Consider the following 26,008-nt stretch of genomic DNA (forward strand, 5'->3'; position numbering starts at 1 on the left):
AAACTTGCAGCAAGCTTGCGGCAAGTTCACCGTGCAAGCTTGTCTGAGCTAGCGAAATGTCCCACCCAGGGCAAGCTTGCCGTGAAAGCTTGCTGTAAGCTTTTCAGGAAAGGTTGCTACAAGATTGCTGCAAGCATACTAAGAATGATTGCGGCAAGCTTGCCGTGAAAGATTGCTGTAAGCTTGCTACGTAAGGTTGCAGGAGAATTTCAACAAGCTTCTGGAAAGATTGCTGCAAGGTTGCTGCAATTTTTAAAAAATACATTTTAAATTAAAAAAAAATTTATTTGTTTTTTTTTCAATTTAAAAATCCTTGTGACGTTTATTATTATTAATTATGTCCTGTTTATTTTCATTTGGAAACTTAACGAGAAAATTTTAGAAACAAATTTGAGGCGACTGGGAAACTAAAAATAAATAAATTTGTTTATAAAAAATTAATATTTTTTAAAATAAAATTTATAATATAAGTTTAATTTAAAAAATTAAATACAATCGCAAGTAAAATTGCACAAATGTTATATATTATCAATAATATAAAATATATAATTAACCTTTCTTAATAGAAATTATAAAAAATAGTTAAACCTACAAACTTATATATATTTCAATGGTCAATAAAATTATTGTAATTTGTTTCTGGATGTTATTCTTCAGTTTTTTTTCCAAAAGTGAATTCTAAACAAAAATTTAATGTTAATTTAAAAATAATTTAGATAATTTTTTTTTAATAATTACCTAATTTCAAGAATTTAGTATATTCATTATTTATTAAATCATTATATATTTGTGATGAGTTAATTTGTAAACTAATTTTGTTTTATGTAAATTGAATTGAATTTAATGTTAATTTATTTATATTTGATATAATAATTAATAAATTAAAGTAAATAAAAAAATAATTAAATAGTTAATTTGCATAATTATATATACATTATAATTAGTTTATAAACATTTTTATTTTTACTCAACTGTTTTTATATATTATAAAAAACTTTGGTTTTATAATAAACATATTTTTATATTTATTTTTTGATTTTTTAAAATAATAATTTGCAATATATATTATAAGAAGGAATGAAAATTCTTTATGTTTTCGATTTTATATATAATAAAATTAGTTAGCTGACTAATTTAATTAATATTTAATTTGTGTTGGGTTACTAAAAATTTCAGACACTTTTTCCTAAGTATACCAAAAAGTAAGTAAGTAAGTAGTAAGTACTAAGTATTACCTGGAGTGAAACTTATCTCTGTTACAGTTAAAGCTTTCTTTTCGTATACAATAAATTACAAAACTGCCAGTACTCGGCCAGTACTGAACCAGTAGTGGTTACCAATACTGGTGCCAACTCTGGTAGCCAATACTGGTAAAATGTTATCATCCCAAAGTTACGCCAACACACAAAAAACAAATACTAAAACCATTAACATCTTAAAATCAAAATGCCTTAAAACTAGTGTAATTTTAATCTTAAATCTAGATTAAGTCAATTTTAGGACTTAAAATCATACACTCAAGGCTGAAATTCAGTAAAAATGGTTCTAATGTTAACGGTTTTAGTCAAAAGTGAACTGAAAGTAAGTATTATTTTTTAGTGTGAACTCTAGCGCCAATACTGGGTGCCAGTACTGCGCCAGTATTTGTCAATACTGCGCCAGTACTGCGCCATTAGTAAATTTTTGATTGGGAAATAATAGAAAATAAAATTAACAAAAATGATAAATAAAGATAAAAAATAAAAAAATTTTGTAAAAAAAGTAATAAAATAATTATATAATAATTCAGTCAAGACGAGTGTTATTTGATTGCTTCTTTTTTTATAGGAAAATTTGAAAATTAGACTATTAATTGCCATATATATGTATATTAATTTGTATATATGGGAATCTTGCACATAGTATATTGAATATTGAGAAAATATCTTCTTTTTTTTTCTCGTGAAGGACAACAACGTTGAAGAGACCAATCCAATATCGCGTTTCGAAGGACAAAAAGCCAACGTAACACACGTTGTTTGATCGATGAAACAAAAGTCTAATATAAAATCGTCAGGGGGGATTCTCAAGGATCTTTTTCCCATGAATAAAAAATCAACATCATTTCAATTTACAATTCTCAAGAAAAAATAACAAATTACAGTTTTTCTTTTAAATAATCAATTTATAAATGACTTATCGCTATCTTCTTAATACTATGATTCAGAAAAAAAAAAAATGTTTCTTGAACAAAAAATATTATAAAATATAGCAAATAAATTTCGTAACAATTTTTTTTATTATTATTATTATTATTATTATTACAAATTATATGTTGTTTTTGCATAATTAATTTGCAGGAGAAAATAATTTCTATAGGATGCAAGAATGTGGAATATGTGTCTTATATTTGATCGTTTCCCTTTTTTTTTTTTTTTATTTATTTTCTTAGCGTTTGTAAAAACAGGATATGATAAATTTTCGATAATTTTTTTGTCTTTTTAACTTTTCAACACCCACACGAAATAAGGCAAACATTATTTGAGACAGAGCTATAGAAGAAATTGCAATTTAGACACTAGAATTTTAATATGAATAGGTACTTGGACATTGAAGTGCTACTTAAAAGTGGAATTTATTACTTATGAGTTTCTCAATTTCAGGGCTAAAGAGTGTTTTGAATTGCGCTCCAAATATGGGAATACGATACAAGTTTTAGATTATCATTTTTTTTTTTTTTTTGAAAATATACAGTTTTTTTTAGTTATTTTTATTATATTATTATATTATTATATTATTATATTTTACATACTACATGAATGGGGGAAAAAATTTATTTCATTCATTTATTATTAATAAATATTGGAACAAATAATTTTTAAGATATACTCTCTAAATCTCAATTAGTAAAAATGTTTACTAATTTGAATTAGTGACTCACTTTTTGCTTCTGAATTAGTTAAATTTTACTAATTGTTAGTAAAAGTTACTAATAATTAGTAAAATTTTACCAATTCAGAAGCAAAAAGTGAGTCACTAATTCAAATTAGTAAACATTTTTACTAATTCAGATTTAGAGAGTAAGAGATTATTGTTATATAGTAATAAATTAAATTAGAAGAAATTTTTTAGTAAAATATTATTTAGTTTTAATAAAAAATGATAAAAATTATATAAATTTTCACTAAATTACTTAACGAATTCTTACTAATTTACTAATATGTTCACTAATTCAAATTAGTAGAAAATTCCACTAATTTTTAATTAAATTTATACTATTTGATTTGATTTTCTTTACTACATATAAAGTTTTAGTGAAAATTGACTAGAAATTTTCACTAATTTTTAGTAAAATGCCACTATTTTATTTAGTAATATTTTTTATTAAAATTTTAGTTGAAAATGACTAAAAATTAGTAGAAATTTTCACTAATGACTAAAAATTACTCTCTAAAGAATTAGTAAAAAGTGATTACTGATTTAAATTAGTTCCTCACTTTTTGCTTCGCAGTATTAATTAAATTTTACTAATTGTTAGTGAAAGTTACTAATAATTAGTAAAAATTTTACTAATTGAGAAGTGAGTCACTAATTCAAATTAGTAAACTTTTTTTTTAAGCAAATTATTACTACAATTTATTAATATTTTCGTTTACTAATGCTTGGCTAAAAAATGAAGAAATTTTAGTTTTTACTAAATTAAATTACTAAACTGATTATTAATTCAAATTTAGAGATTATATTTTAAAAGGAATATACTTGAATTAAAAATAAATAATTCCTTCATGTTAAACAGGTATATTAGTAATAATCATTATTTACGTCTGCCTTTATCTTGTAAATCGAAATCTGTTACACTTTCACTTAATCTTGACATTTGTATTTCTTTTTCTATTTTTTTTTTTTTTTTTTTTTTTTTTGATATTTTTTCATAAAAGTAGTATTGTAGGTTCCGAGCATGTCGTCGTCTGACTCATAAGATTTACATCAGTTTAATAGCAACACCTTTATCACTTGAGGTATATGGGACAGTTATTGCTGTCCCATATACATTGTCCTGTCTGCCGAGAGAAGAGGAATGTATATATAGTACTCAATGTTTTTTAGATTAGGTCTCTAATCATTCAACTTTTTGCATATTAATATTGTTGATATTTAATTAACATTATTAAGAAATGCAATTTATTTTATAAAAAAAAAAAATAATTTTCTATGCTGCAAAAAATAATAATAATTGCTATTCTTTTTGGTTTTATTTACATGATGCAGTAACTAAATTAATTTTTTATATTAGAATCGACTTTTTTCTGGAAAAATAGTTTTTTTTTTTTTGTCATTTTATGTGAAAATTGTGTAACGAAGAAAACAGTGAATTTAGTGTTTATAAAAGGTAACTGAAACTTAAGGTATATAAATAAGGACTTTGAATTTGCAGAGTGGAAGCACAAAGGCGCTACAAAGGAGAAACAAATGCTGAAAAAATAAAAAAAAAATAAAAAAAAAAAAAAAAAAACTCAGTGTAGACAGAGAAGTAAGAAAACAAGAATGAGGATAAGACTTGCGAGAAGATGGCAAAAAAGAGAGGGAATAAAGAGAGTTCAGTGAAGAGATGAAAGTAGTGGGGCCAGTATATACGAACAACTAAAGCACGTGGAGCCTTGCCGACATTCTGACTCTCCTTCAGTAGTGCATTCACTGCCATTTCGAATACTTGACCGAAAAATAATTACAATTTCAAAAAAAAAAAAAAAAATTATATTCTCCGAAGAAAAAAAACAAAATTTCATTAAAAAATAAAAAATGTGATTAATAAAAAAAAGAAAAAAAAAAAAAACTTGTATGAAAAGATAGAAGGTAGAAAAATTTTTGGAAATGAACGAAATTTGGAAATTTGTAACAATTTTCAATTTTATTATTAAAATAGTGTCAACGGGAAATTTAAATCACGAACATGGATTTGCTCATAGAAACAATTGGTCTAGGCACAGTGTACATAATCGACATAATCATGATATTAATAACAATAATGATGATCAATGGAGTCGATTGACGACGCGTGATCATTTTCAAGAGACAACAAAAAATCCAATGATTCAGAATATTGTCATTGATAAAAATTTCAAGGACACCGAACGAAATCATGAGAAAAATATTCGTCATCATATGATGGATCATCGGCATATTGATAATAATGATAAACGATTAACATTTAAAAATCATGATAAATTCAGTGCAATGGCAATTAATGATTATAATAATGGAAGAAGTCAAGCATTGGCCTATGCTACATTTCACGATAATTATCGTTCAAGAGAAAATAATTCACCGGTATATCATCACGTGACGACGACAACGATGACGCCAACAATATATACCAAGCATCATTCTGGGTATGTTAATTAAAACTTGAAAAAAAATAAAAATATTTTTGCCGCTTTTTGCCATATAAAAATCATTAGTATTTTAATTTTCCAGAATTTTATTTACTAATTGTTTTCTTTTTTCTGAATTAACATTTTATATTTATTTTCAAACGAATTTTTACTTAACAGAATTAATCAAATTTTAATTTAGCATAATTTTTTAAATGTCATAAAATTTTCAATTTAGCGAATTTTCATTTTGTCCGAAATTGCAGAAACGGCCGAATAAATAATCGAATGAAAGATTTCGACGCGATTATATATATTTATTTAAAAAAAAAAAAAAATTACGATTTTCTTGATAATTTTTGATTGGTCAATTTTAAAAATCGCGGCCGAATTCTTTCTCGTCGATTGGTTTTTTGGACAAATGTTGGAAATGACATTTAAAAATATGAATTAAATTCTGTATTCGATATAAATTTTGTCGAATTATTTTTAAATAAAAATCTAACAAGAAATTTTGTAAAATAATTATTTTGCCTAACTTTTTTTTTGCAAAATACTTATTTAAAAATTTTTGCAAAGTAAAAATTCTTTTTAAAAATTTGGAATTCTATTAAGTGTGTCAATTCGAAAAATATTCGTCTAAAAAATAATTATGTATATAATAAAATTCTTGAAAATTCTAACTATAATTATTTTTAGTTTTCACTGTAAAACGAGAGGTATATCAAATAGCAACTTTAAGGTACTAAATTTTGGTTCTATTTTAATACATAAAATTGATACTATTTTAGTTACCTTCTTTGTATACAGTGTTGACAATTTTGGCGTTAATTTCAAAATTCGCCAATCAGAAATTATTAAAAATGAAATCATGATTGATTAAAAAAATTCAAATTTTTCTGCTAGATACCTATTTATTTTGAACTCTGTAAAGAAAAAATTCTTAGTAAATTTTTAATTAATAAAGAATTTTTTAAATTATAACTAAAATAATTTAAAATAGTATTAATTATTAAAAATAGTGGATAATTTTTTTTTTTTTTTTATTAATTATATACTCAAGAGTTTATATATTTTGTTTTAAATTATCGTCCTGTAATAAGGTAACAATCATATTTCACGAAAAGTATTTTTTTTTTCGTCTGAAAATCCTCATTATTTAAAGCCAACATCCTCATCACACGAGATCGTGAATCGATTCGTTTGTGTCTAATGAGATTGATAATAAATTCTGCGATCGTCTCTGCGTTAGGAGTGTATATATATATATATATATATATATATACTTATCAATTCGTATTCTTTTCTCTGAAAGTGAATGGAAACTCGTGGGAGAATAAATTGTACTGAAAGAGAGTTTCAATTCAATACATAAATACTCTCGCAGTATATATATATATTGAGCAAGATTTAAGAGGATGTTAAATTCAAAAGCATTTAATATTCAATTTTTTTTTTATTTTCAATATTAAATTTAAAACATTTAAAATTTTTAATATTTAAATTTATTATTATTTTTTAATAAAAATTTTTTATTAAATTTAATTGTATTTTGAATTTTATTTAATATTTAGAAAAAATTTAATATTTTAAAAACTTGAAATTATTAAGTATTTTTAATTCAATGAAAAAAAAAAAAAAATGCGAAATATAGATTTCTTTTTCTTTTAAAATCAAAAAGTTTCGAGTGGTGTTTTGTTTTTTTTTTCTGGGTTTTTAATTTTACGTACAGGACGGTTCAATTTCCTTCCAAGTCAATTCTCAAGTCGCTTGCTATTTATAACATGATCTTTTTTCATTTGCTGCGCTAATCCTATATAACTTGCATGGCAATAAACGAGTATATATATATATATATATATACTTTTCAGACAAACGGAAGTAGTATAAACTTTGACATTACATATATTATATATATTTATCTAGTATTATTAATCTTAATTATATAATTCTAAAATATATATTTACAGTTGGAAAAGAGATTTATAATTTTTTTTTTTATTAAAATAAAATATAAATATTACTATTATTTAGTAATATATTTTTTTTAACTAAATTTTTAAAATTTCTACTAATTTTTAGTTATTTTTCAAAAAAAAAATTTTACTATATTTATTATATTATTTTATTATTATTATATTATTATTATTATTATTATTATTATATTATTATATTATTATTATATTATTTTACTATACAAATTAGTTAAAATTTCTACTAATTTCAATTATAGTGAACGGATTATTGAGGAAAAAAAATTTTTTAATCCTAGAACAGCGATAAGTTTCACTAAAACAACGAAAGTTTTCGCTATTAAAAAACATATCGCTGTTTTAGATAAAGATTTTTTTTCGGTGAATTATTGAACCAATTCAAAAGAGATCATATTTTTTGTTCTAAGAGATTCAATTCCTTTTTTTTTGGCAATGAAAATAAAAATTACATATCAAAATTGAGAAAAAAAAAATTGAAGGAGGTTGAAGTCCTTACTATTTAGAGTCAGAAAGTGCAATGAATCGTGTGTGTATGTGTGAAGCAGGGAATAGAAGGACCGCTGCTCAAGTTACCCAGATGTATATATGCCTCGAGTGAAAAAAAATATTATAAACCTGTCCCTCTTTATATATGTGTGTGTGTGTGTATGCGTCAACATATAAGTGCCACGGTGCACCTTTTACGCATTATCAGGCGCACAGCACGCAAATACATTTTTTTCAATTTTTCTTTTTTTTTAATCTTTATATATATATATACATACTTCTTTGCCTCTTGAAGCTCATACTTAGATATAGGCTACACGGAGGCTCCGTTGCAATCTGTATTTCGCGTCAAAGATCACGCCTACTCAAAACGAAACCGGGCTTTCACTGCGTGAAAAATAAATTACTTGATTTAAAGAAAACTGCTTTCTTGAATTGTATAATTTCATTTTTATTATATTTTTTACAACAAATTAAAAGTTATTATTTATCATTCACTTTTAATTATATTACTAATTTTTATATAAAAATTTACCTGGAACAGCGATAAGTTTCATTGGAATAGCGATATATGTTTCACTAAAATAGCGACAATTTTTAGCTAATCTAGAGAAACATATCGCTGTTACAGATTATTATTAATATAATTATTATTTGTTTCAAATTTGGCATTATTTTTTTTTTTTGAATCGAAGAAATTAATTTCTAAATATTTTTATAAAAAGCTTTATTATCTAACCTTGACACTGGTCCTTATGGTGATTCAAAATTATTTCGTTGAAGGAAAAGAGGAAAAAAAATTAGGGAGAGGAAACAGGATCATTCTTTTTTTTTTTTTTTTTGATGAGCAAGCACCGTATGGTCGAGGCATTCATTTTGGCGAGTCGCCAAAAAACATTTGTGCCTTTGATTTACTTTGAGATGGTCCATTCATTTTTTACGCTTATTTATCTTTCCTCTCGCGTTTACCTAGAAATGTTGAAAATGTGTTACATGGCAAAAAAAAAAGAACGATTGAAAAAAAGCAGATAAACTTTGTATTATATACGATTTTTTTTTTAACCTTCCGTTTTGTGCAATTTAATTTTAGGTATTTGATATATTAATTATTTTTTTTCAAGTAGCTTCAATAAAGCTTAAATAAAATTGAACAAAAATTGAAGGGGAAAGAAATAAGGTTTGTTTTAAAACCAATTTTCTTTCGATATATATATATATATATACAAACACGAACAATTTGAACCTAATTCCACCATATATAGCCTCAGGACAGATCGTGATTTCTATCTCGATTGCTTGCAAATAAAAAATTTTTTCTTTTTATTCAAAATGCTTTGACGCAAAATAAATATACAATATATATATATATATATAAGAAGAAAAATAGGTTTTTTTTTTATTAATATTATTATTATGGGAATAATATATATTGTAAAAAATTTAAAAAATTTAATTCATATAAACGATCACATTTAGAAATATATTATATGGTATAAGTTTAACATATACATTTTCTCATACAAAACGGATCTGTCACGCAATAGCGCAAAATTCAATTGCACTTGATGAATTGTCATTTTGTCGCGTGCCATATACGAGCGAGAGAGAGAGAGAGAGAGAGAGAGAGAGAGAGAGAGAGAGAGAGAGAGAGAGAGAGAGAGAGAGAGAGAGAGAGAGAGAGAGAGAGAGAGTAAGAGATGTATTATTTCCGGCTGTCACTTAATTCCGCTTTGCGTTACAATATAAACTATATAGATTAAATCATTACTAATTAAAATTAACACATTCATTATTATTTAATTTACTCTCTAAATTTGAATTCGTAAAAATGATTACTTATTTTAAATTAGTCACTCACATTTTGCTTCTGAATTAATAAAATTTTATTAATTATTAGTAACTTTAACTAACAATTAGTAAAATTCAACTAATTCTAAAGGAAAAAACTAAATTAGTATTTATTTTTACTAATTCAGATTTAGAGAGTAAGTGAAAAAGAAACTGTTTTCAATATATTACAAAAAAAAATTTATTTGGCTCTAGTAAATATTTATTTGTATTAAATAATTATTATTTAAATCACAATTTTAACTGATAATTGCAAATTATTGATTTAAATCAAATTTATTTAATTTCAATAAAAATTATTTGATACAAATATTTTTATTCAAGTAATCGATTAATTAAAAAAAAAAATTTCTTTTAAATTAGAATTGAGAAAAAATCGAAGTACTAAATAATTGTTTTTCAAATGAAAACAAGAATTTTATTTTAATGTTTAAAATGAATTTGCTAACAAATTTTAATAGTTCATTATAGAGATGATACTATTGTGTCCAAAAAAAAAAAAAAAAAAAAAAAAAAAATAATGGGAAATTATTCTACATAATTTGATTTTAATAGAGTCTTAGAATGCTCGACGACAGGCATTTTCATTAACATATTATTGAGATGCATATCGTTTAGAAGTATAGTAAAGCGACCTAAGGCCGTGCAACAAATACGATATCACGACTTTAATGTTTAGTAAACAGTATGGTTTATTAGAAAATAATACCTATTCTTCTCATTTTTGTTAAAAAAAATTAAATAAATAAATTTCCATATAAATATATATATATGCGATAAGATTAGAGTATAGCGGAATTTAGAAATTGTGTGTTTGCACTCATATCTTCTCACTTGTTTCACAATAAAGCATAAAGTTTATTATATTTGAGATTTTTTATTATAACTTGGACATATATACTTAAATTTCTTCTTGCGGAGGCACCAAGAAATTAATAGTTTTTGTATATAGACAACATTTTATGGAAGAAAAGAACTTCAGCAATTGGACGTATAAATTACCTATATACTATATAGAAGAGAGATAGAAGTAAAAGAAAAAAAAAAAAAAAAAATGGCAATTGGCTTCTCGAGGGTCAGTGATTCCACGTATGGACATGCAAGAACGCTATATGTACGATACGATTTTTCTCTCATTCTTTCTGTTTCAACATGTTAAGAAGAGAAAAACGAGTTTCCTTATTCCTTATTCGTCAGAAACAATGCGCCACTATTAGAGTCAAGGCTATATCCAAAGATCAGGGTCAAATTTTTCCGCGCTCGTTTTTTTTTCGAATTTTTGATCAATTTTGTTATGCAAAATATTTTCTTTTAGAGAAGCTTTTTTTTTAGCTTTGAAAGGACAATAAAATAGAGGCGCCAACACAGAAAATTAAAAGGCGTTAAAATTGGCTGCAACGCTTCCAAATCAAAAATTTACTAATGGCGCAGTACTGGCGCAGTACTGGCGCAATACTGACAAATACTGGTGCAGTACTGGCACCCAGTATTGGCGCCAGAGTTTGCTTATTTTAATACCAAAATGGATTAAAATAAGCAAAATTGGATTAAAATAATAAACGTTGCAGCATATTTTAATGCCTTTCACTGTGATAATAACTAATGTCATAGTAACTAACTGTTACCATAGTAACTAATGCCGCAGTAACTAATGCCACAGTAACTAATGCCGCAGTAACTAATGCCATAGTAACTAATGCCACAGTAACTAATGCCGCAGTAACTAATGCCGCAGTAACTAATGCCGCAGTAACTAATGCCGCAGTAACTAATGCCACAGTAACTAATGCCACAGTAACTAATGCCACAGTAACTAATGCCGCAGTAACTAATGCCGCAGTAACTAATGCCACAGTAACTAATGCCGCAGTAACTAATGCAACAGTAACTAATGCCGCAGTAACTAATTCCGCAGTAACTAATGCCACAGTAACTAATGCCGCAGTAACTCACAGAAAATTAAAAGGCATTAAAATAAGCTGCAACGCTTCTTATTTTAATCCAATTTTGCTTATTTTAATACCAAAATGGATTAAAATAAGCAAAATTGGATTAAAATAAGAAGCGTTGCAGCTTATTTTAATGCCTTTTAATTTTCTGTGCTAATGCCGCAGTAACTAATGCCATAGTAACTAATGCCACAGTAACTAATGCCATAGTAATTAATGCCACAGTAACTAATATGACATTAGTTACTGTGGCATTAGTTACTATGGTGTGGCATTAGTTACTATGGCATTAGTTACTGCGGCATTAGTCACTGTGGCATTAGTTACTATGGCATTAGTTACTGCGGCATTAGTTACTGCGGCATTATTTACTGTAGCAACGCTTCTTATTTTAATCCAATGTTGCTTATTTTAATACCAAAAAGGATTAAAATAAGCAAAATGGGATTAAAAAAATAAGAGTTGCAGCTTATTTTAATGCCTTTTAATTTTCTGTGAATGAAATACACAAAAGCTCGGTATCTTTAACGAGACTTTAATTTTGACTTCGGCCTAAAGCAAAATACTAATATGGCTCTCTTTATGAATTTGTATATTATTAGTATATATGTAAGCTTATTTGAAAACTTGTTTTTCAAAAATGAACATTTAATGTCAAAGGGACGACACGATTACATTGAAGAATTTTTCAGAGAATGCAACTGCTGGGCACGCGGATGCCTTTGGGCTGATGTAAAGCAAAATTTCCAAATTGCAAAATTACTTGATTATAGGTTGCTACGGTCGTTGAAGTCAAGTAATTACGCACCTACTCGGTGCCAATATAAGAAGCTCACAGCATCCCTCATTACATTGACCTCTTTCTTTTTTTTTTTTTTTTTTCTTTTTTTCCTCTCATCATTTTTTCGGGTGATAATCTTTCTTTCACTGCAATGCTAATTATTATTGTACAACTATTATAAAAAAAAGAACTTTCATTCATTTCTCAAAATAAATATTAAATGAAGTTTTTCTTCAATTTATTCACTGAGAAAAAAGGTTTGAGCTGACAACCAAATATTTCATTTAATATATGTGCAACTAAAATTTTTTGGTTGACACAACTAAACTTTAGTTGACATCAACCAAAGTTTGGTTGAGACTACCAAATTCTTTTTCATTTTCTTATTTAGTCGTCTGAAACAAACTTTGGTTGTTGTCAACTAAAGTTTAGTTGTGTCAACCAAAAAATTTTAGTTGCACATATATTAAATGAAATATTTGGTTGTCAGCTCAAAGCTTTTTTCTCAGTGTTATAAATATAAATTTTTTGAGATTTTAGATTTTATATAATAGTAAAAAAAAGTGAAATAATAAAAGTAAAAAGAGAAAACAATTTTACTTGAAGATTTATTTTTGTTTACCCCAAATTTGAAGGTCAATCTTCCCACACGCGCAATAAATGAAAAATTCTATGACCTAATTTTTTTTGTTTTTTTTTTTTTTTCAAATTCTCCTTTCTCGTAATTTTTATTTTCAATTTAATTGATATGGCGTTAAATTATCGCATTATTGAAAATCAGAGTTTATTTCTTCATTTATAATTCCTTGGGGCAATTTTTTTTTTTTTTTATCATCATTGGAAAAAAAAATCCAGAAAAAATATCAACACAATTTCTTTATGCAATTTTTTTTTTACGAAAAATAAAATCTATTTAAAATCAATAAATATTTATTCGGCTCTGAGACAAATATATATATATATATATTTCTCTGAAATTTTTTAATAAATTCTTTCGTTGCAATTTTTTTTTTTAATAAAAAATATTTATGCCAATAGTATATAGATATATATATATTTTTTTTTAAATATAATAAAAATTTGTTTATGATGATGAAATAATGTACATAAATTTTTAACACACTAAAAAAAATCATGTGTGTCACAAAATTTACAATCTACTTATCCATTCAATGATTTTGAATGGAACTCAGAAGCTTGAAGGAAGGTGTCAGTCATCAACTGTGTTTAATAAGGAAATTGTCTGTCGCGATGAAACAGCTCTTCATCAGTCAAACTTCTTTTTATTTTTAGTTCTTTTCAATATACATATATATAAGAAAGTAATTTTAAATTATTGTTACATGCAAATAATTTTTGACACTTATAAAAAAAAATCTTTACTTATTTATAATAATTATAATTAAAATTATATTATTAATGAAATTCTTTGATTTTCACATAAAACTGAAATTTAAATAGTTAATAATAATAATAAGAATAAGAATAATAATAATAAGAATAATAATAATAATAATAATAATAATAATAAGAATAATAATAATAATAATAATAATAATAATAATAGTAAATGAAATAGTTTCATGTTTTTGTAATTTAATTTTGTTTTTATTAAACATAATTGATTTATGAACTTTTGTATATAGATTTTTAGTGCCAAATCGTGTTTTTGACATGGATGAATTTAAAATTATAATCAATCATTAAATTACGCATATTTACGGAATGATTTATTCTTACTTTATAGATTCTTTATAGAGAGAATATAGAGAAAGTAGAAATTAATTTTTCAAAGAAAATTTTTAATTAAATCAAAATTAAATTGTTAGTAAAATATCAATTTTATTTTTTTTTTATTTTATTTTATTTTTTTATATATAAACAATTTTCCCTCTTTTTTAATATTTAATTTTCTAAAATTCATATTTAGTGGAACTATATTTTCTAACGTTGACGGGGAAGCTATAAACACAACATTTGAATTATGTAAAATGTTTCGCTTACTTTCATTTCAAATGATTTGTATAGCATATATATACACCTACACTTTTTCTAAAAGATAAAGTGTTTTGTTTAGAAAAAATAAATTCAATATTTTATTAAATAAAATTTTAATCTTTAAAATATATTATTATATTAATTTTCGTAAATTAATTATTAATAATTATTAATTAATTTTAAATTTAAATTAGTGAAAAGTCGTTTCGAATTTTTTGATAAAGACAATTTTTTTTCTTTTTTTCTATTTAGAAACTAATATTTTATACATATATAGAAGTGATACAGAAATCAAGGAGGCTGTGGATTCATTGTTATACGATAGTTAAAGTCGTGTCGTATTCTGCGAACATGACAGCGACAAGAAGAATCGCAATATTCTCTATACGATTCTGACGATGACGAAGTGGTTCTGTTCAGTGAAACTCCCTATTTCCTTGCTTAGTTCGTTGCTCCTCTCTAACCCCTTTTTTCTTCTCCCTTTTACAATCATCTTCTACTTCGGTACGCCCTTTTTTTTTTAAAAATAATTTCAACTTTTGTTCCTTTTCTTCTCTACTTTTTCTTTCCATGAAATCGTTTCATTTTTTTTCCAAGTTACATGAAAAAAAAAAATTCAATTATTATTACAATTTTTCTTTCTATTTTTCAGACGAAGAGTCTGTACCAGAACAATGCCAACTTCCGTTTCTCATCATCACAGAGGCAGACAAATAAGGTATAAAAATTTTTTTTCCCAAAAAAAAAAATAAAAATTAATTTTGCAAAATATTTTCAGACTCGTTTACACTGAATTCTCCTCGGGATTCCTTTGTTGTCCAGGTTGGACGCAAGTTACAAGATTGAGTTTTGGTTGTAATAAACGTGAGTATGCAAAAAGAAAAAAAAAAAAAATTCTACTGTGAATATAATTTTAAATATAAAAATTTTTTTTTATTCAAAACTATATATTGAAAAAAGGAATTTTATTTATAGCAACTTGTACAGAACCTTGTCAAAACGGTGGAGTCTGTACATCTCCAGGGATTTGCACGTGCCCCAAGGGATTCACTGGCAACCAATGTCAGACAGGTAATAATTAACAGTATACAACTGATCGTTTAGTGTCCCTTTGCTTCCTTTTCATCGATCTTTCCTTTACTATTTATACGCCTCTATTTTCTCTCTATACATAACTATTTATCTTATCTTTCTTCATTTCCTTTTCCGTTTGTCTTATACATATTAAATAAAAACTAGACAATTATTCCTAAAGAATAGATCCAATCCACGATATTACCTGGAAAATAATTAAAATAAATTATGTGGCAAATTTAAAAAAAAAATTTTTTTTTTAAATATTTTTTTTCTAAGAAAAAAATATGATATATTCATTAAGAATTAATGTTTTTTTTTTTTTGAAAAAATTAAATAAACCTTGGTTTAAAATAGGATGTTTATAAGATCGTTGTAATTAAATCGGTAATTAACGATATGTGGATCGATAGCATATCGCGGTGAACATACCTCATTGGTATATTGTAGTTCTGGACAGTTGGAGAGACGATAGATTTACGATCGATTTCATTACTGCACGGAACGTTCTAATTACCGGGTCCGATGTCCTCTACAATCAGCTTCTGAGATTCTTCTCCAGTTTGCAATTTCGAACGAAATAAAAAGTACAGAAAAAAAAATGTAACAAATTATAACGAAGGATGATCATCACTGATTAAAATTGCAAACTTCAATCTATAAAAAATAAGATTGAAAGTTCAATTATAAATCTTAATTTTTTAATTTTATAATAAAAATCATCTTTTTTTTTTTTTTGCAGATATTGATGAATGCCTGACAGAGAAACCTTGCGCTCAATTTTGTAGAAATCTTCCTGGAAAATATGAATGCTATTGTCGTTATGGTTTTCAATTGCAAAGTGACGGTCAATCTTGTCGAAAAAATGGTAAGAAAAATTAAAAATTTTCTGAAAAAATAGATTTGTAATACAAATTTTTTTTTTTTTTTTTTTTTATTAAAGACAGTGATGGCACTGCGTTTGAAGCACATGATTTGGAAAATGGTTTTGAAATAGAAACGACAACGCGTTCAAATTTTCGTGACACGGAAAATGAAGTTGGTGATAATGAAGATGAACGGGATTACGAAGTAATTCTAAAGAGACTTACTAAACTCGAAAAGGTAATAAAAAAACAAATTTTTAACTTCAAATGATGAAAATTATTATTATTTTTTTTTTTTTAGCAATTCGCTCGAGGCAAAAAGAGAGAAACAGAGTCTACAGATATGAATGTAAAATTATCTTCAGCAGTTGAAAGTATCAATGAAATAAAACGAGCAGTTGAGAATGTGGTATGAATATTAGACAAAAAATTAAATTTTTAATTATTAAATTATAATTTAATAATAATAAATGTTTTTTCAGCAATTAATGCAACAGGAAATATATGATATGAGAAGTAAATTAAAGGAATTTGAATTCGAGACAAGAAGAATGCAACATTTATCTAATCGTGTAATAGATTTGGAAAATAGACTACGTTTACGTTGTAGATCTTAGAGAAAAAAACAAAAAGTGACTGACATTTTTTTTTATTTGCATTTATTTCATGTATATTTAATAATAATTGTTAAAATGTATTTTTATCTGACGATATTTACATTATTAAATCTTTGTAACAAAAGATGTGTGTTTTAATGAAAAATTCGATTTCTAGAAATATTTATAAAAATATTGTCTAAAAAAAACAATGATGATAAAAATTATGAATCACGTACTTTTAATTTGTAATTTTTTCTTTTCTTTTCTGGACAATCGTTTTGTTTGTTTGGCTGTTGCTTTTTTTGATTTTGATCTTCCCTTTTTGTTTTTTATAATTTTTCTTTTACTCATCCAAATTGGATAATTTCCATGTTGATCACGCATTGTCTTTGAATTAAATACTCTTTTACCGTCTTCATCCATTAATTCCATTTCTTCAATATTATTTGTTTTCTCATTTGATGATTCTTTCATTGTTTTAGCATCGACGACTGTCAATAACAGTAATAAAATATTAGTTTAAAAATTAAAATAAAGAACTCTTTTTATTTATATATTTTTTTTACCTGTTGCTATTTCTGTGATGTCTTTCATATCAACCTCGGTGGCAGTGGATTCATCGATTCCAAGTGTTTTCTTTAATCTTGCTAATTCTTTTGCTCCATATCGTTCTCGTTTAACTGCTCGACATTTTCTCCTCCATTTACTTCTCAAAGATTTTGCCATTTTTGTGAATGTTCTGAAAAAAAAAATCCAAATGCGTTCAGAAATTAAATTAAATTATTCATAACAGTAATTTAATAAGAATTTTAATTTTATGTAGAAAAAATATTTTATAATTATTATTTGACGTTATAAAACATAACCTCATTCTACTCACAAATATGAATATTGAACACTATTCAACAAGAAAAGTAATTTAAAAAAGAATTATATGACTATAATGTTTAAAAATTTACCTGTTTTAGATTTTTTATTAAATAAATTGATTTTGGAGATTATCAAACAATAGTTTATGAAAATAGTTTTTAAAGTTTATAAGCACGTGGTTTACTACTCCACTACCGTGAAGTATCAGTGCAGTGTTGCCATTTTCCAAAACCTGACACAATTATTCCCGCGAAAATTTTATTATTTAAAAATTTTGAAAAGAAATTCTAAACAAATTTTCGTTACTTCTTTTCAAAAATTTTTATTTGTAAATTTTTTAACATAAATTTAATTTAAATAAAAATAATTTAAATTCAATTTTAAAAAGTTAGATATCTTCATTGTAGACTTTTGATTTCCAACGTAATGGATTTTTGTAATCGAGTTTTTTCACAGAACATATTAATTGTTTTAAATATGAATTTTGTAATTTTGTAAATTTCTCCAACATTTTCTGAGCTGATTTAATTTTTGCCTCTTCAATACACGTTCCTTCACTTTCTTCTTTAAACGAAGAGACGATACATGCAACTTTATAATTATCAGAGTAAAAAAGATTGTCCTCTACAATTTCAAAATGTGGTTTCTTGAAATTATTATTTTTACACAATTCCTATATATTAAGAAAATAACAATGATTTTTTTTTTAGTAATTAATGAATTTTGAAAATTTGATGAAAATAAAAATGACTAACCTTAAGCATTTTAATTGAATTTTTTGATTTAATTTTTTTCTTTGACACACAATAATCATCGTTTTCGATTTTAATAGATTTTTTTGGTGATGACAATGAAGAGTGATTTTGATGAGAAATTGTTTCTAACATTCCCATCACTGTACCATTTACGAAAAATTTCACATCCTCACATTGTAAATCAAATTCCTCAGAATTTTGTAATTTTTGAACAGCATTTTGAATTTTTTCTATCATTTTTCTTGCTACCTCATATTTTGCTTCATTTTTTGTTTTGGCATTTGCAGATGTTTTAAATGTGGAAATAGTGCATGTAACAGTAACAATTGAATCGGCAATTGTTTCTTTGTAATCCGGTTTTTGTAAATTAATATCGTTACACATTTGCTGGAAACAATTTTTAAGATTCAAAATAATATGAAAAACTAATAAACGATTGAATTGTTTTATTTAATTTGATTGATTTAAAAAAAAAAATGATTTAGAAGAATAAACAAAGATAACTTACATTTAATATTTCAATTGAATTAAATAATGGCACATTGATAGGCTCATCGAAAATAACTTGAGTTAAATTTGTATCCTCTTTTTTTATTTCCAACAATTTTGATTTTTTAGATGAATTTTCGCACCAATCCGTAAATTCTGAATTTCTTCTTCTACTTTTTTTCTTCTCTTTTTTGATTTGATTTTTCCCTGAAAACGATTGTAATACACATTCTGCAGAATGTATTATTCTATTAAAATTTTCTTCTTCTTGTTTAATACGTTGCTCTTTTTGACATTCGATTTGTAATTTAGCCCAAGTTTTTCTCGCAGCTTCAATCATTGCCTTGACTAAAGTTTCTTCTGTAGCTGTTTCTTTAAATGATGATACAATGCATTCAACTTGAAAAACATTAGAAAATTTCTTAATATTGTATTTAGGAATAGTAAAATTATTACGAATACAAACATTCTGAAAAAGAAAACAAAAACAAGTTACTAATATTTATTATATAAAAAATAAATTATTAAAATATTTAAATAAAACAAAAAATAATTATTAACCTCTAAAGCTTTGGGTACATTAAGAGATGAGGAGTCTGAAGTCAATTTTGGATAAATTGAGTCTTCCATTGGAGTTATTTTTTTTTTAGGAAACTCATCAATTGGAAATTGAAGAATAGCATCAGGCTGAATATTTTTCATAATTTTGAACGATGATTGAAATTCTTTATTATAAGAATCAGTAGATTTATCTGATAATTTGAAAGTAGAATCAGCCTGTGATGAAATTTCTTCCAAAATTGCTTTAGCAGCATTATGTTTAGCTTCTTTTTTTGAAGAACCTGATCCAGTTTTAACGAGTCCATCACAAGTAACTTGATACGTGAAAATGCGAGGTATGCAACGAGTCAATGTTCCATCAATAATCAATTCATAACTAGGAAAACTTTTCTTTTTTTGCATTAATGTGTACAAAATTGCTGCTGGTGAATCACTCATTTTTGGCTAAAAATTCCTTTTTTTTCTATAAAAAAGAAAATGTCTTTATTTATATTTTGAAAGGGCAATATTTGTTTATATCTACTTTATAATTTATCATGTAAATTTAAATAAAATAATACTTATTAATGATTACATTAGAATTTAAAAACATTTTCTCATTCTAACCTTATATTAATCAAATACTGTCAACTAATTTAAAACATTTCTTTACAGTAGCAATCTTCTTTTTTTTCAAAGAATAATATTTTACACTAACTATCTTTAGTGAAATTATCAATTATAATTTAAAAGCTATTTCGCTATTTGTGTATTTACCGTTCAAAGATTTGTTTATGTTTACAAGGCTTGAAGTTACCGACAGACCAATTGTGACAGGAGTACCAAATAAAAGAAGAAAAAAAATTAATTTTGACAGACTGTAGATAGTTGTTACCAACTTCACACATGAAACAAGTCTAAGTTTTGGAGTCAATTACATTGACGTGTTATATATATTTTATCAATTTATGTACCTATTACATAAAATAAACAAGAAAATTTATTAAAAAACGATTCGAAATGTAAATCGGAGTTATTAAAATAGAAACTTATATTTAATTTTGAATTCTATATTAAGATAAAGTGTTATATTTACATATTTTTGAGGTTAGATAACAACTTTTATTTATTTATCTTTTACAAAACTTGTTATAAATAATTCTTTATTTATAAAATTTAAAAAAGGACGATCAGTACTCACTCATAAAACAAATAATATTATTTTTTCAATTTTAGTAAAATGGATAACGAGTACACTTTAAATAATTGTGTTGTCAAAGAAGAAGTTGATTTAACATTAGAAGAGGAAAGAGAAGATGAAGATGAAGAAGAAGAAGAAGAAGAAGAGGAAGAAGATACAAATTGTTTAGTGAAGAATTATGACCAAAATGAAAATAATGTCATACACAATCAAGCTGAATTTATCCAATTTGATGATAGTAAATCTAAATCGATTGTGAAATTTTCCACTAATTCATTGTATCGTTCTATAAAACCTGGATGTCAGAGTGAACACTGTAAATTAAAATGTCGCGATATTTCTCAATATGATAAACAAGCAATTTTTCAACATTTTTGGTATACATTAAATCTTGATGAAAAATTGGAATTCATTTCATGTCACATTGGTATTTGTGCAGGCGTAAAACGATCACGAAGAAATTATTTTTTTAAACTTAATAAAAGATTGAAAAAAGTTTGTTATAAAACATTTTTAGGAACATTAGATATAAACAAGTCATGGATTTTAAATTCATTAAAGAAATTTCAACGCACACCTAATGATACAATGAGTCATTTTATGTCAACAATTTGTAAAGAGTAGGTATTAATTTATATTATTTGTTACTTTAAATTTTGTTTATTAATAAATAATATGTAAATTTTTATATTTTAGAGGGAAATTAAAAGTCGAAAATAATGAGATTGAAAATTCTCCACAACAAAAAGAAGATATTGTATTGGATAGTTCAAAAATTCAACAAACAAAAGAATTACCTTTGGGATTAATTAAAGTAAAAAATACCAGTGAATTGCAATCGCATAATTCTAAGGAAAATGATAATTATGAATTTGAAACAATATTTTTAAATAGCGATGCAAATTCTGCTTCTCAAAATTTGTGAGTAATTTAATAAAATATATATGTAATTTTTTTCAAATTTACCTTTTATTTTTTGTTTTTTTGTTTATAGTAAAACGAAGACAATTGAGGGAATGGATGAAAGTACAACAAATGAAATTAAAGAGATTAAATGTGAAAATATCGAAGAATTAAATGACGATGATAAAAATTCTAATGTTAATAGTGTAAATATTTCCAAAATTTTATTGAACGATTCTACAACATCTAGAGAACCATGTCGTTCATGTAAAGCATGTTTTTTTCCACAAGAACAAAAGAAATATGTATCACAACATTTATGGAAAATAAAATCCTATTTTGGAAAAATTCAATATTTGTCAAATCATATTAAAGCTATAAAATCAGAACAAGAGAAATTTACTTATGAATTCTTTCTCGAATTTGATTCATCACAGTCTATTAAAGTATGTGTATATGGATTTCAAAATATTTTATCTGTTTGCGATGATTGGATAGTTGCTGCAATAAAAAAAGTACATGAATATTGTTCTAAACAAATATCGTAAGTTAATTTTTTATATCTTTTCTGTTTTTTATTCGCCATTTGAAAAATTCAATTTTATTTTCAGTGAAAATGAAAATGTTTCAAACAAGATATTAAATGATTTTGATAAAAAATTAACACACTTTTGGAAAAAAGCAAAAATATTAAAGGACATCTTTTACACAAGGACGAAAAATCAAATGGAACAATATAATGATAATCTATTATGTGATGAACAATGTGAATTATTTTGTCAAATAACAAAAAATCAATGGACAGAAATTTCCAATGAATTTTGGAATATTAAAACAGTTGAAGAATTACGTAAATACATTTTAAATCATGTTCAATTTTTCTCATTGACAAATAAGCCATGTCGAAAATATTTTCTAAAAATTGATGGTAAATTGAAAAAAGTTTGCAAATCATTTTTCCTTGAGTCATTATCAATTAAAAATGAAATAATTGAATTGATTGGCGCGGAAAATAATGCAATAATTATCAATTCAATTGATAATGAACCTATTTCAAATCAGTGAGTAATTAAACAATTAGATTTACGATATAAATTTTTACTATGAAATTAATTAATTTATTTTTTCAGATCAAAAATAAAATTGAACACTGAGGGAAATTGTTTGATTGGTCGAAAAGTGAGAATTCCGTGTGATGCATTTTATCATAATAATTGTCGTAAAATTTTAGAAGAGGAGAGACAGAGAATGTTTCATAAATTTTGGTTTTTAAATGACGATATGGAAAGGTATAATTACATTGCAAAATATGTGCAAATTATATCAAATGACAGTAATTCAAATTGTCATTTGTATTATTTTTTGGAAATTAATGAAATACGTGAAAAAGTTTGTCAAATAATGTTTGAGGCAACATTTGACATTAATGATAAATGGATTAAAACAGCCCTTCAAACATTGGGTCTTATACCACAAGATTTTGAGAAAAAAACAATAAATTTCACTCTTAAGCGATCGTTATCTCGGAATTTAATTTTGAAAAAAATTAAAAAAATCGCTAATTCGAATTCTAGGGAGGCAACTGAGACAGAAGGAGATGATCCAGAGATTATTGACATTTCGAATGATTCGTAAGTTTCTTTTGAAAATTTTTTTCGTGCAAACTTGATTTTTGATTATTTTTTTTTTTTTCAGAATTGACAATTATTCAAGATTTGAAATAGCAATGGTAAAAGAAGAACCAAAAGAAACACAGTCAATGGAATTAGTGAAAATAAAAGCAGAAGAACAAATAGAAATTGAAACAGTAAAACGAATAAAAATAGAAACAACAGAATCTTTAGAAATGAATGTAGAAGAAATATTAGAAACGAAAAAATTAAAAGAAGAGATAATAGAAGTAAATTCAGATGATGAGGAAATAATGGGAAATGAATCTGAAATTGATTTAGAAGAATTAGTGGAAATGGAAGAAGAAGATGAAGAAATAATACAAATTAATTCAGAAGGAGAGGAAATTTTAAATGAATTTCAAGTTGATTTTAAAAATATGAAAAAAGAAATAAGAAAATTTCCTTTGTCACGAAAGAAAAGAGGAAAATTTTGTAATAATAAATGCGAAAACGAATGTTATCTTACGAATGATATTTGTGATGATATTTTTAATTATTTCTGGAATATAGGGAGTCGTTATCATAAATTTGAATTTATTTCAAGACACGTGGATGTTGATCCCGTTATAAATCGTGTTAAAAAAATAATGACAATGAATATAAATTGTTTTTTGGAAATTAATAGTAAACGTATTATGGTTTGTCAAGAAACATTCATATCCATTTTAGGTATTAATAAAGAATGGATACACAATGTATTGAATTATTTTGGTAGAAATTTGTATGACAGTTCAATGAATGAGAAACAAAGATTAAAATCATTAAATTCAAAAGACATTTCAAAAAGTAATATTGACAGTGTTGTTGCATTTGAAGCTGGATTACCATATTTGACTAGTAAAGGTACAAGTTTACCTGGACGAAAATTAAGAAAAGCTTGTAATAATAAATGTGAATTTAAATGTAAAGAATTTTCTCATCGACAGAGAGAAGAAATTTTTCATAATTTTTGGAATATATCATGTCGTCGTAAAAAATACGACTATCTTTGGAATCATATAAAGAAAATAAGTTTTGAAAATACAAAAAATGTTTACAATGGGCGACAATTTTTTTTCGAAATAAATGGTGAAATAAAAGAAGTGTGCCCGACAATGTTTACAGGAACATTGGACATTGATATTGTTTGGGTGGAAAAATTGGATCAATTGAGGAAGTCTGTTACGTATTAAATTTTGTGATTTTAAATTACTTTAAAGGTGGAACATTTTTTTTTGTTAATATTCATTTGAGGATTATGTGATTTATATTTAATGTAATTTTTTTTCTAATAATATAATAATTACAGGATAATTTTATTTACAAGTTTTAAAAATAATTTTTATTTATTTTTTTTTTTTTGTAAAGAGTGTAAATATTACAATGACTTCATTCTAACGAGTTGAAAAAGTCAGTAAGCGTGTCAATTGTGGTAAATTAAATTCACAGACGGAGTTTATTATGTAAGATTTAAAAATGTGCATACCGGCAAATTGATGACTGTTAGGTATACTTTATATTGTGAATTATTTTCTCGCGCTATGTTTCTTTTCAATGAGGGCGTTGGCGTTTCTCATAATAAATGTTATTGACATTAAATTTCATGTATATGTGAAAATTTCAAAAAACAAAATAGTATTTCAAGTATATTTAATAGAAAGAGCAACAATTTATTCTCCTTTAGCTTTTTTATTTTTCTGTCAAAAAAAAAAAGATTTATTTATTTCTCTTTAAAAAACAATAAATTTAATTTTTTGATTTTTTAATATATCAATGAAAATAATGAAAATGATTTGAAAAACAAAATTATTGAATTCTTGTTAATAAAACTTTGAACTTCAATTCTTTTTTTTTTTTTTTATAATATATAAAATAATGTTACGTTAATCACGATAAATTGCATAATAAAAGCCAGTGCATCCATGTAAAGCATAAAATATCCAATGGTGTCTGACATTATCTTAATAGAATAAAAGAAGCTTTATAATATAGTATATGAAATCACAATTTAATCGAAAATAGAATAAAGAAGTCTTTCACAATAATAAAGAGAATGCTCTTTCATATATATATATATATATATAGAATGAAACCTTTTCTTTAAGACAATATAACGAGTTCAACATAACTGTAAATTTCCTGCGGGTCATTTAAAAATTTTTAAATAATCATATATCCGGGAAACAAAATTATTTTTAGAAAAAATTATTTATTTTTATGAGTCTTAAAATTTTTTTAATCTAATTTCTTTTCCGATTCAAAAGATACATTATTTGATGATAATAGATTTGTGGTTTCAGCGGTTTACGGAAACTAGTTTTTTTTTTTTTTTTTGACAAAAAAAAGTAAAAGCTCAAGTTAAATACGACATCGTGAGAAAATAACAAAACCGGTTTTCATTTTTCTCACAGTCGAGTTTTATAAGCATACAATTAAAGCTGCACTGAGCGAGAGACTCTTATTTTCTTGGAGTCAATTCTTCAAAGTCGCTTACTCGTAAATCTTTCAGCAATAAATTGTAACTTTCTTTCCTTAAGTGGAACACGTCAATGAATTATGCCAAAGTAAACGAACAGTTTATTTAGCATATTTTATGTGTATCAAGAAAATTTTCATATCTTTTTTTGAAATTAACTAAATTCTCAAAATTTT

The 26,008-nt window shown here is 24.9% G+C and overlaps 4 protein-coding genes across 6 annotated transcripts; 2 read left to right on the forward strand and 2 right to left on the reverse strand.

The window, feature by feature from the left end:
* The first annotated feature begins 4,616 nt into the window (after positions 1–4,616).
* LOC127280681 (uncharacterized) lies at positions 4,617–17,181 on the forward strand. The gene is made up of 8 exons (XM_051303857.1): positions 4,617–5,369; positions 15,060–15,125; positions 15,186–15,271; positions 15,383–15,478; positions 16,224–16,349; positions 16,425–16,585; positions 16,649–16,756; positions 16,830–17,181. Exons 1-8 carry the CDS (start codon positions 4,852–4,854, stop codon positions 16,962–16,964), a joined length of 1,296 nt encoding a protein of 431 aa, XP_051159814.1. The 5' UTR covers positions 4,617–4,851; the 3' UTR covers positions 16,965–17,181.
* On the reverse strand, positions 16,981–18,055 carry LOC127280682 (protein LLP homolog). Its single transcript, XM_051303858.1, has 3 exons — positions 17,906–18,055; positions 17,513–17,685; positions 16,981–17,437 (listed from the first exon to the last, which is right to left on the reverse strand). The coding sequence occupies exons 2-3, from the start codon at positions 17,670–17,672 to the stop codon at positions 17,175–17,177; spliced, it is 423 nt and encodes a 140-aa protein (XP_051159815.1). The 5' UTR covers positions 17,673–17,685; positions 17,906–18,055; the 3' UTR covers positions 16,981–17,174.
* On the reverse strand, positions 17,907–20,869 carry LOC127280679 (uncharacterized). Of its 3 annotated transcripts, none has more exons than XM_051303856.1 (5): positions 20,802–20,869; positions 19,622–20,084; positions 19,080–19,529; positions 18,572–18,958; positions 17,907–18,489 (listed from the first exon to the last, which is right to left on the reverse strand). In XM_051303856.1, exons 2-5 carry the CDS (start codon positions 20,057–20,059, stop codon positions 18,205–18,207), a joined length of 1,560 nt encoding a protein of 519 aa, XP_051159813.1. In that variant the 5' UTR covers positions 20,060–20,084; positions 20,802–20,869; the 3' UTR covers positions 17,907–18,204. The 3 variants fall into 3 exon arrangements, with proteins under 3 accessions (XP_051159813.1, XP_051159812.1, XP_051159811.1); XM_051303855.1 differs by lacking the exon at positions 20,802–20,869 and adding an exon at positions 20,378–20,513; XM_051303854.1 differs by lacking the exon at positions 20,802–20,869 and adding an exon at positions 20,228–20,393.
* LOC127280678 (repetitive organellar protein-like) lies at positions 20,522–24,960 on the forward strand. The gene is made up of 7 exons (XM_051303853.1): positions 20,522–20,707; positions 20,837–21,421; positions 21,498–21,722; positions 21,796–22,248; positions 22,316–22,765; positions 22,835–23,335; positions 23,400–24,960. Exons 2-7 carry the CDS (start codon positions 20,841–20,843, stop codon positions 24,547–24,549), a joined length of 3,360 nt encoding a protein of 1,119 aa, XP_051159810.1. The 5' UTR covers positions 20,522–20,707; positions 20,837–20,840; the 3' UTR covers positions 24,550–24,960.
* The last annotated feature ends 1,048 nt before the right edge of the window (positions 24,961–26,008 follow it).

This window comes from Leptopilina boulardi, unplaced genomic scaffold (assembly GCF_019393585.1).
Source record: "Leptopilina boulardi isolate dan_hultmark-lab unplaced genomic scaffold, ZJU_Lbou_2.1 LbouV2_249, whole genome shotgun sequence".
In the NCBI taxonomy this organism is placed as follows: domain Eukaryota; kingdom Metazoa; phylum Arthropoda; class Insecta; order Hymenoptera; family Figitidae; genus Leptopilina; species Leptopilina boulardi.

Bases quoted from the DNA above. Each gene is read 5' to 3' on its own strand.
- LOC127280681 (XM_051303857.1), top strand. From the start codon at position 4,852: ATGAACGAAATTTGGAAATTTGTAACAATTTTCAATTTTATTATTAAA. The intron at 15,479-16,223 runs GTAATAATTAAC...TTTTTTTTGCAG, and splicing joins TGGCAACCAATGTCAGACAG to ATATTGATGAATGCCTGACA. The intron at 16,757-16,829 runs GTATGAATATTA...ATGTTTTTTCAG, and splicing joins AACGAGCAGTTGAGAATGTG to CAATTAATGCAACAGGAAAT.
- LOC127280682 (XM_051303858.1), bottom strand. From the start codon at position 17,672: ATGGCAAAATCTTTGAGAAGTAAATGGAGGAGAAAATGTCGAGCAGTT. The intron at 17,438-17,512 runs GTAAAAAAAATA...TGTTATTGACAG, and splicing joins CATCACAGAAATAGCAACAG to TCGTCGATGCTAAAACAATG.
- LOC127280679 (XM_051303856.1), bottom strand. From the start codon at position 20,059: ATGAGTGATTCACCAGCAGCAATTTTGTACACATTAATGCAAAAAAAG. The intron at 18,959-19,079 runs GTAAGTTATCTT...AATTGTTTCCAG, and splicing joins ATTCAATTGAAATATTAAAT to CAAATGTGTAACGATATTAA. The intron at 18,490-18,571 runs GTTAGTCATTTT...CTTAATATATAG, and splicing joins ATTCAATTAAAATGCTTAAG to GAATTGTGTAAAAATAATAA.
- LOC127280678 (XM_051303853.1), top strand. From the start codon at position 20,841: ATGGATAACGAGTACACTTTAAATAATTGTGTTGTCAAAGAAGAAGTT. The intron at 21,422-21,497 runs GTAGGTATTAAT...TTTATATTTTAG, and splicing joins ATGTCAACAATTTGTAAAGA to AGGGAAATTAAAAGTCGAAA. The intron at 23,336-23,399 runs GTAAGTTTCTTT...TTTTTTTTTCAG, and splicing joins ATTGACATTTCGAATGATTC to AATTGACAATTATTCAAGAT.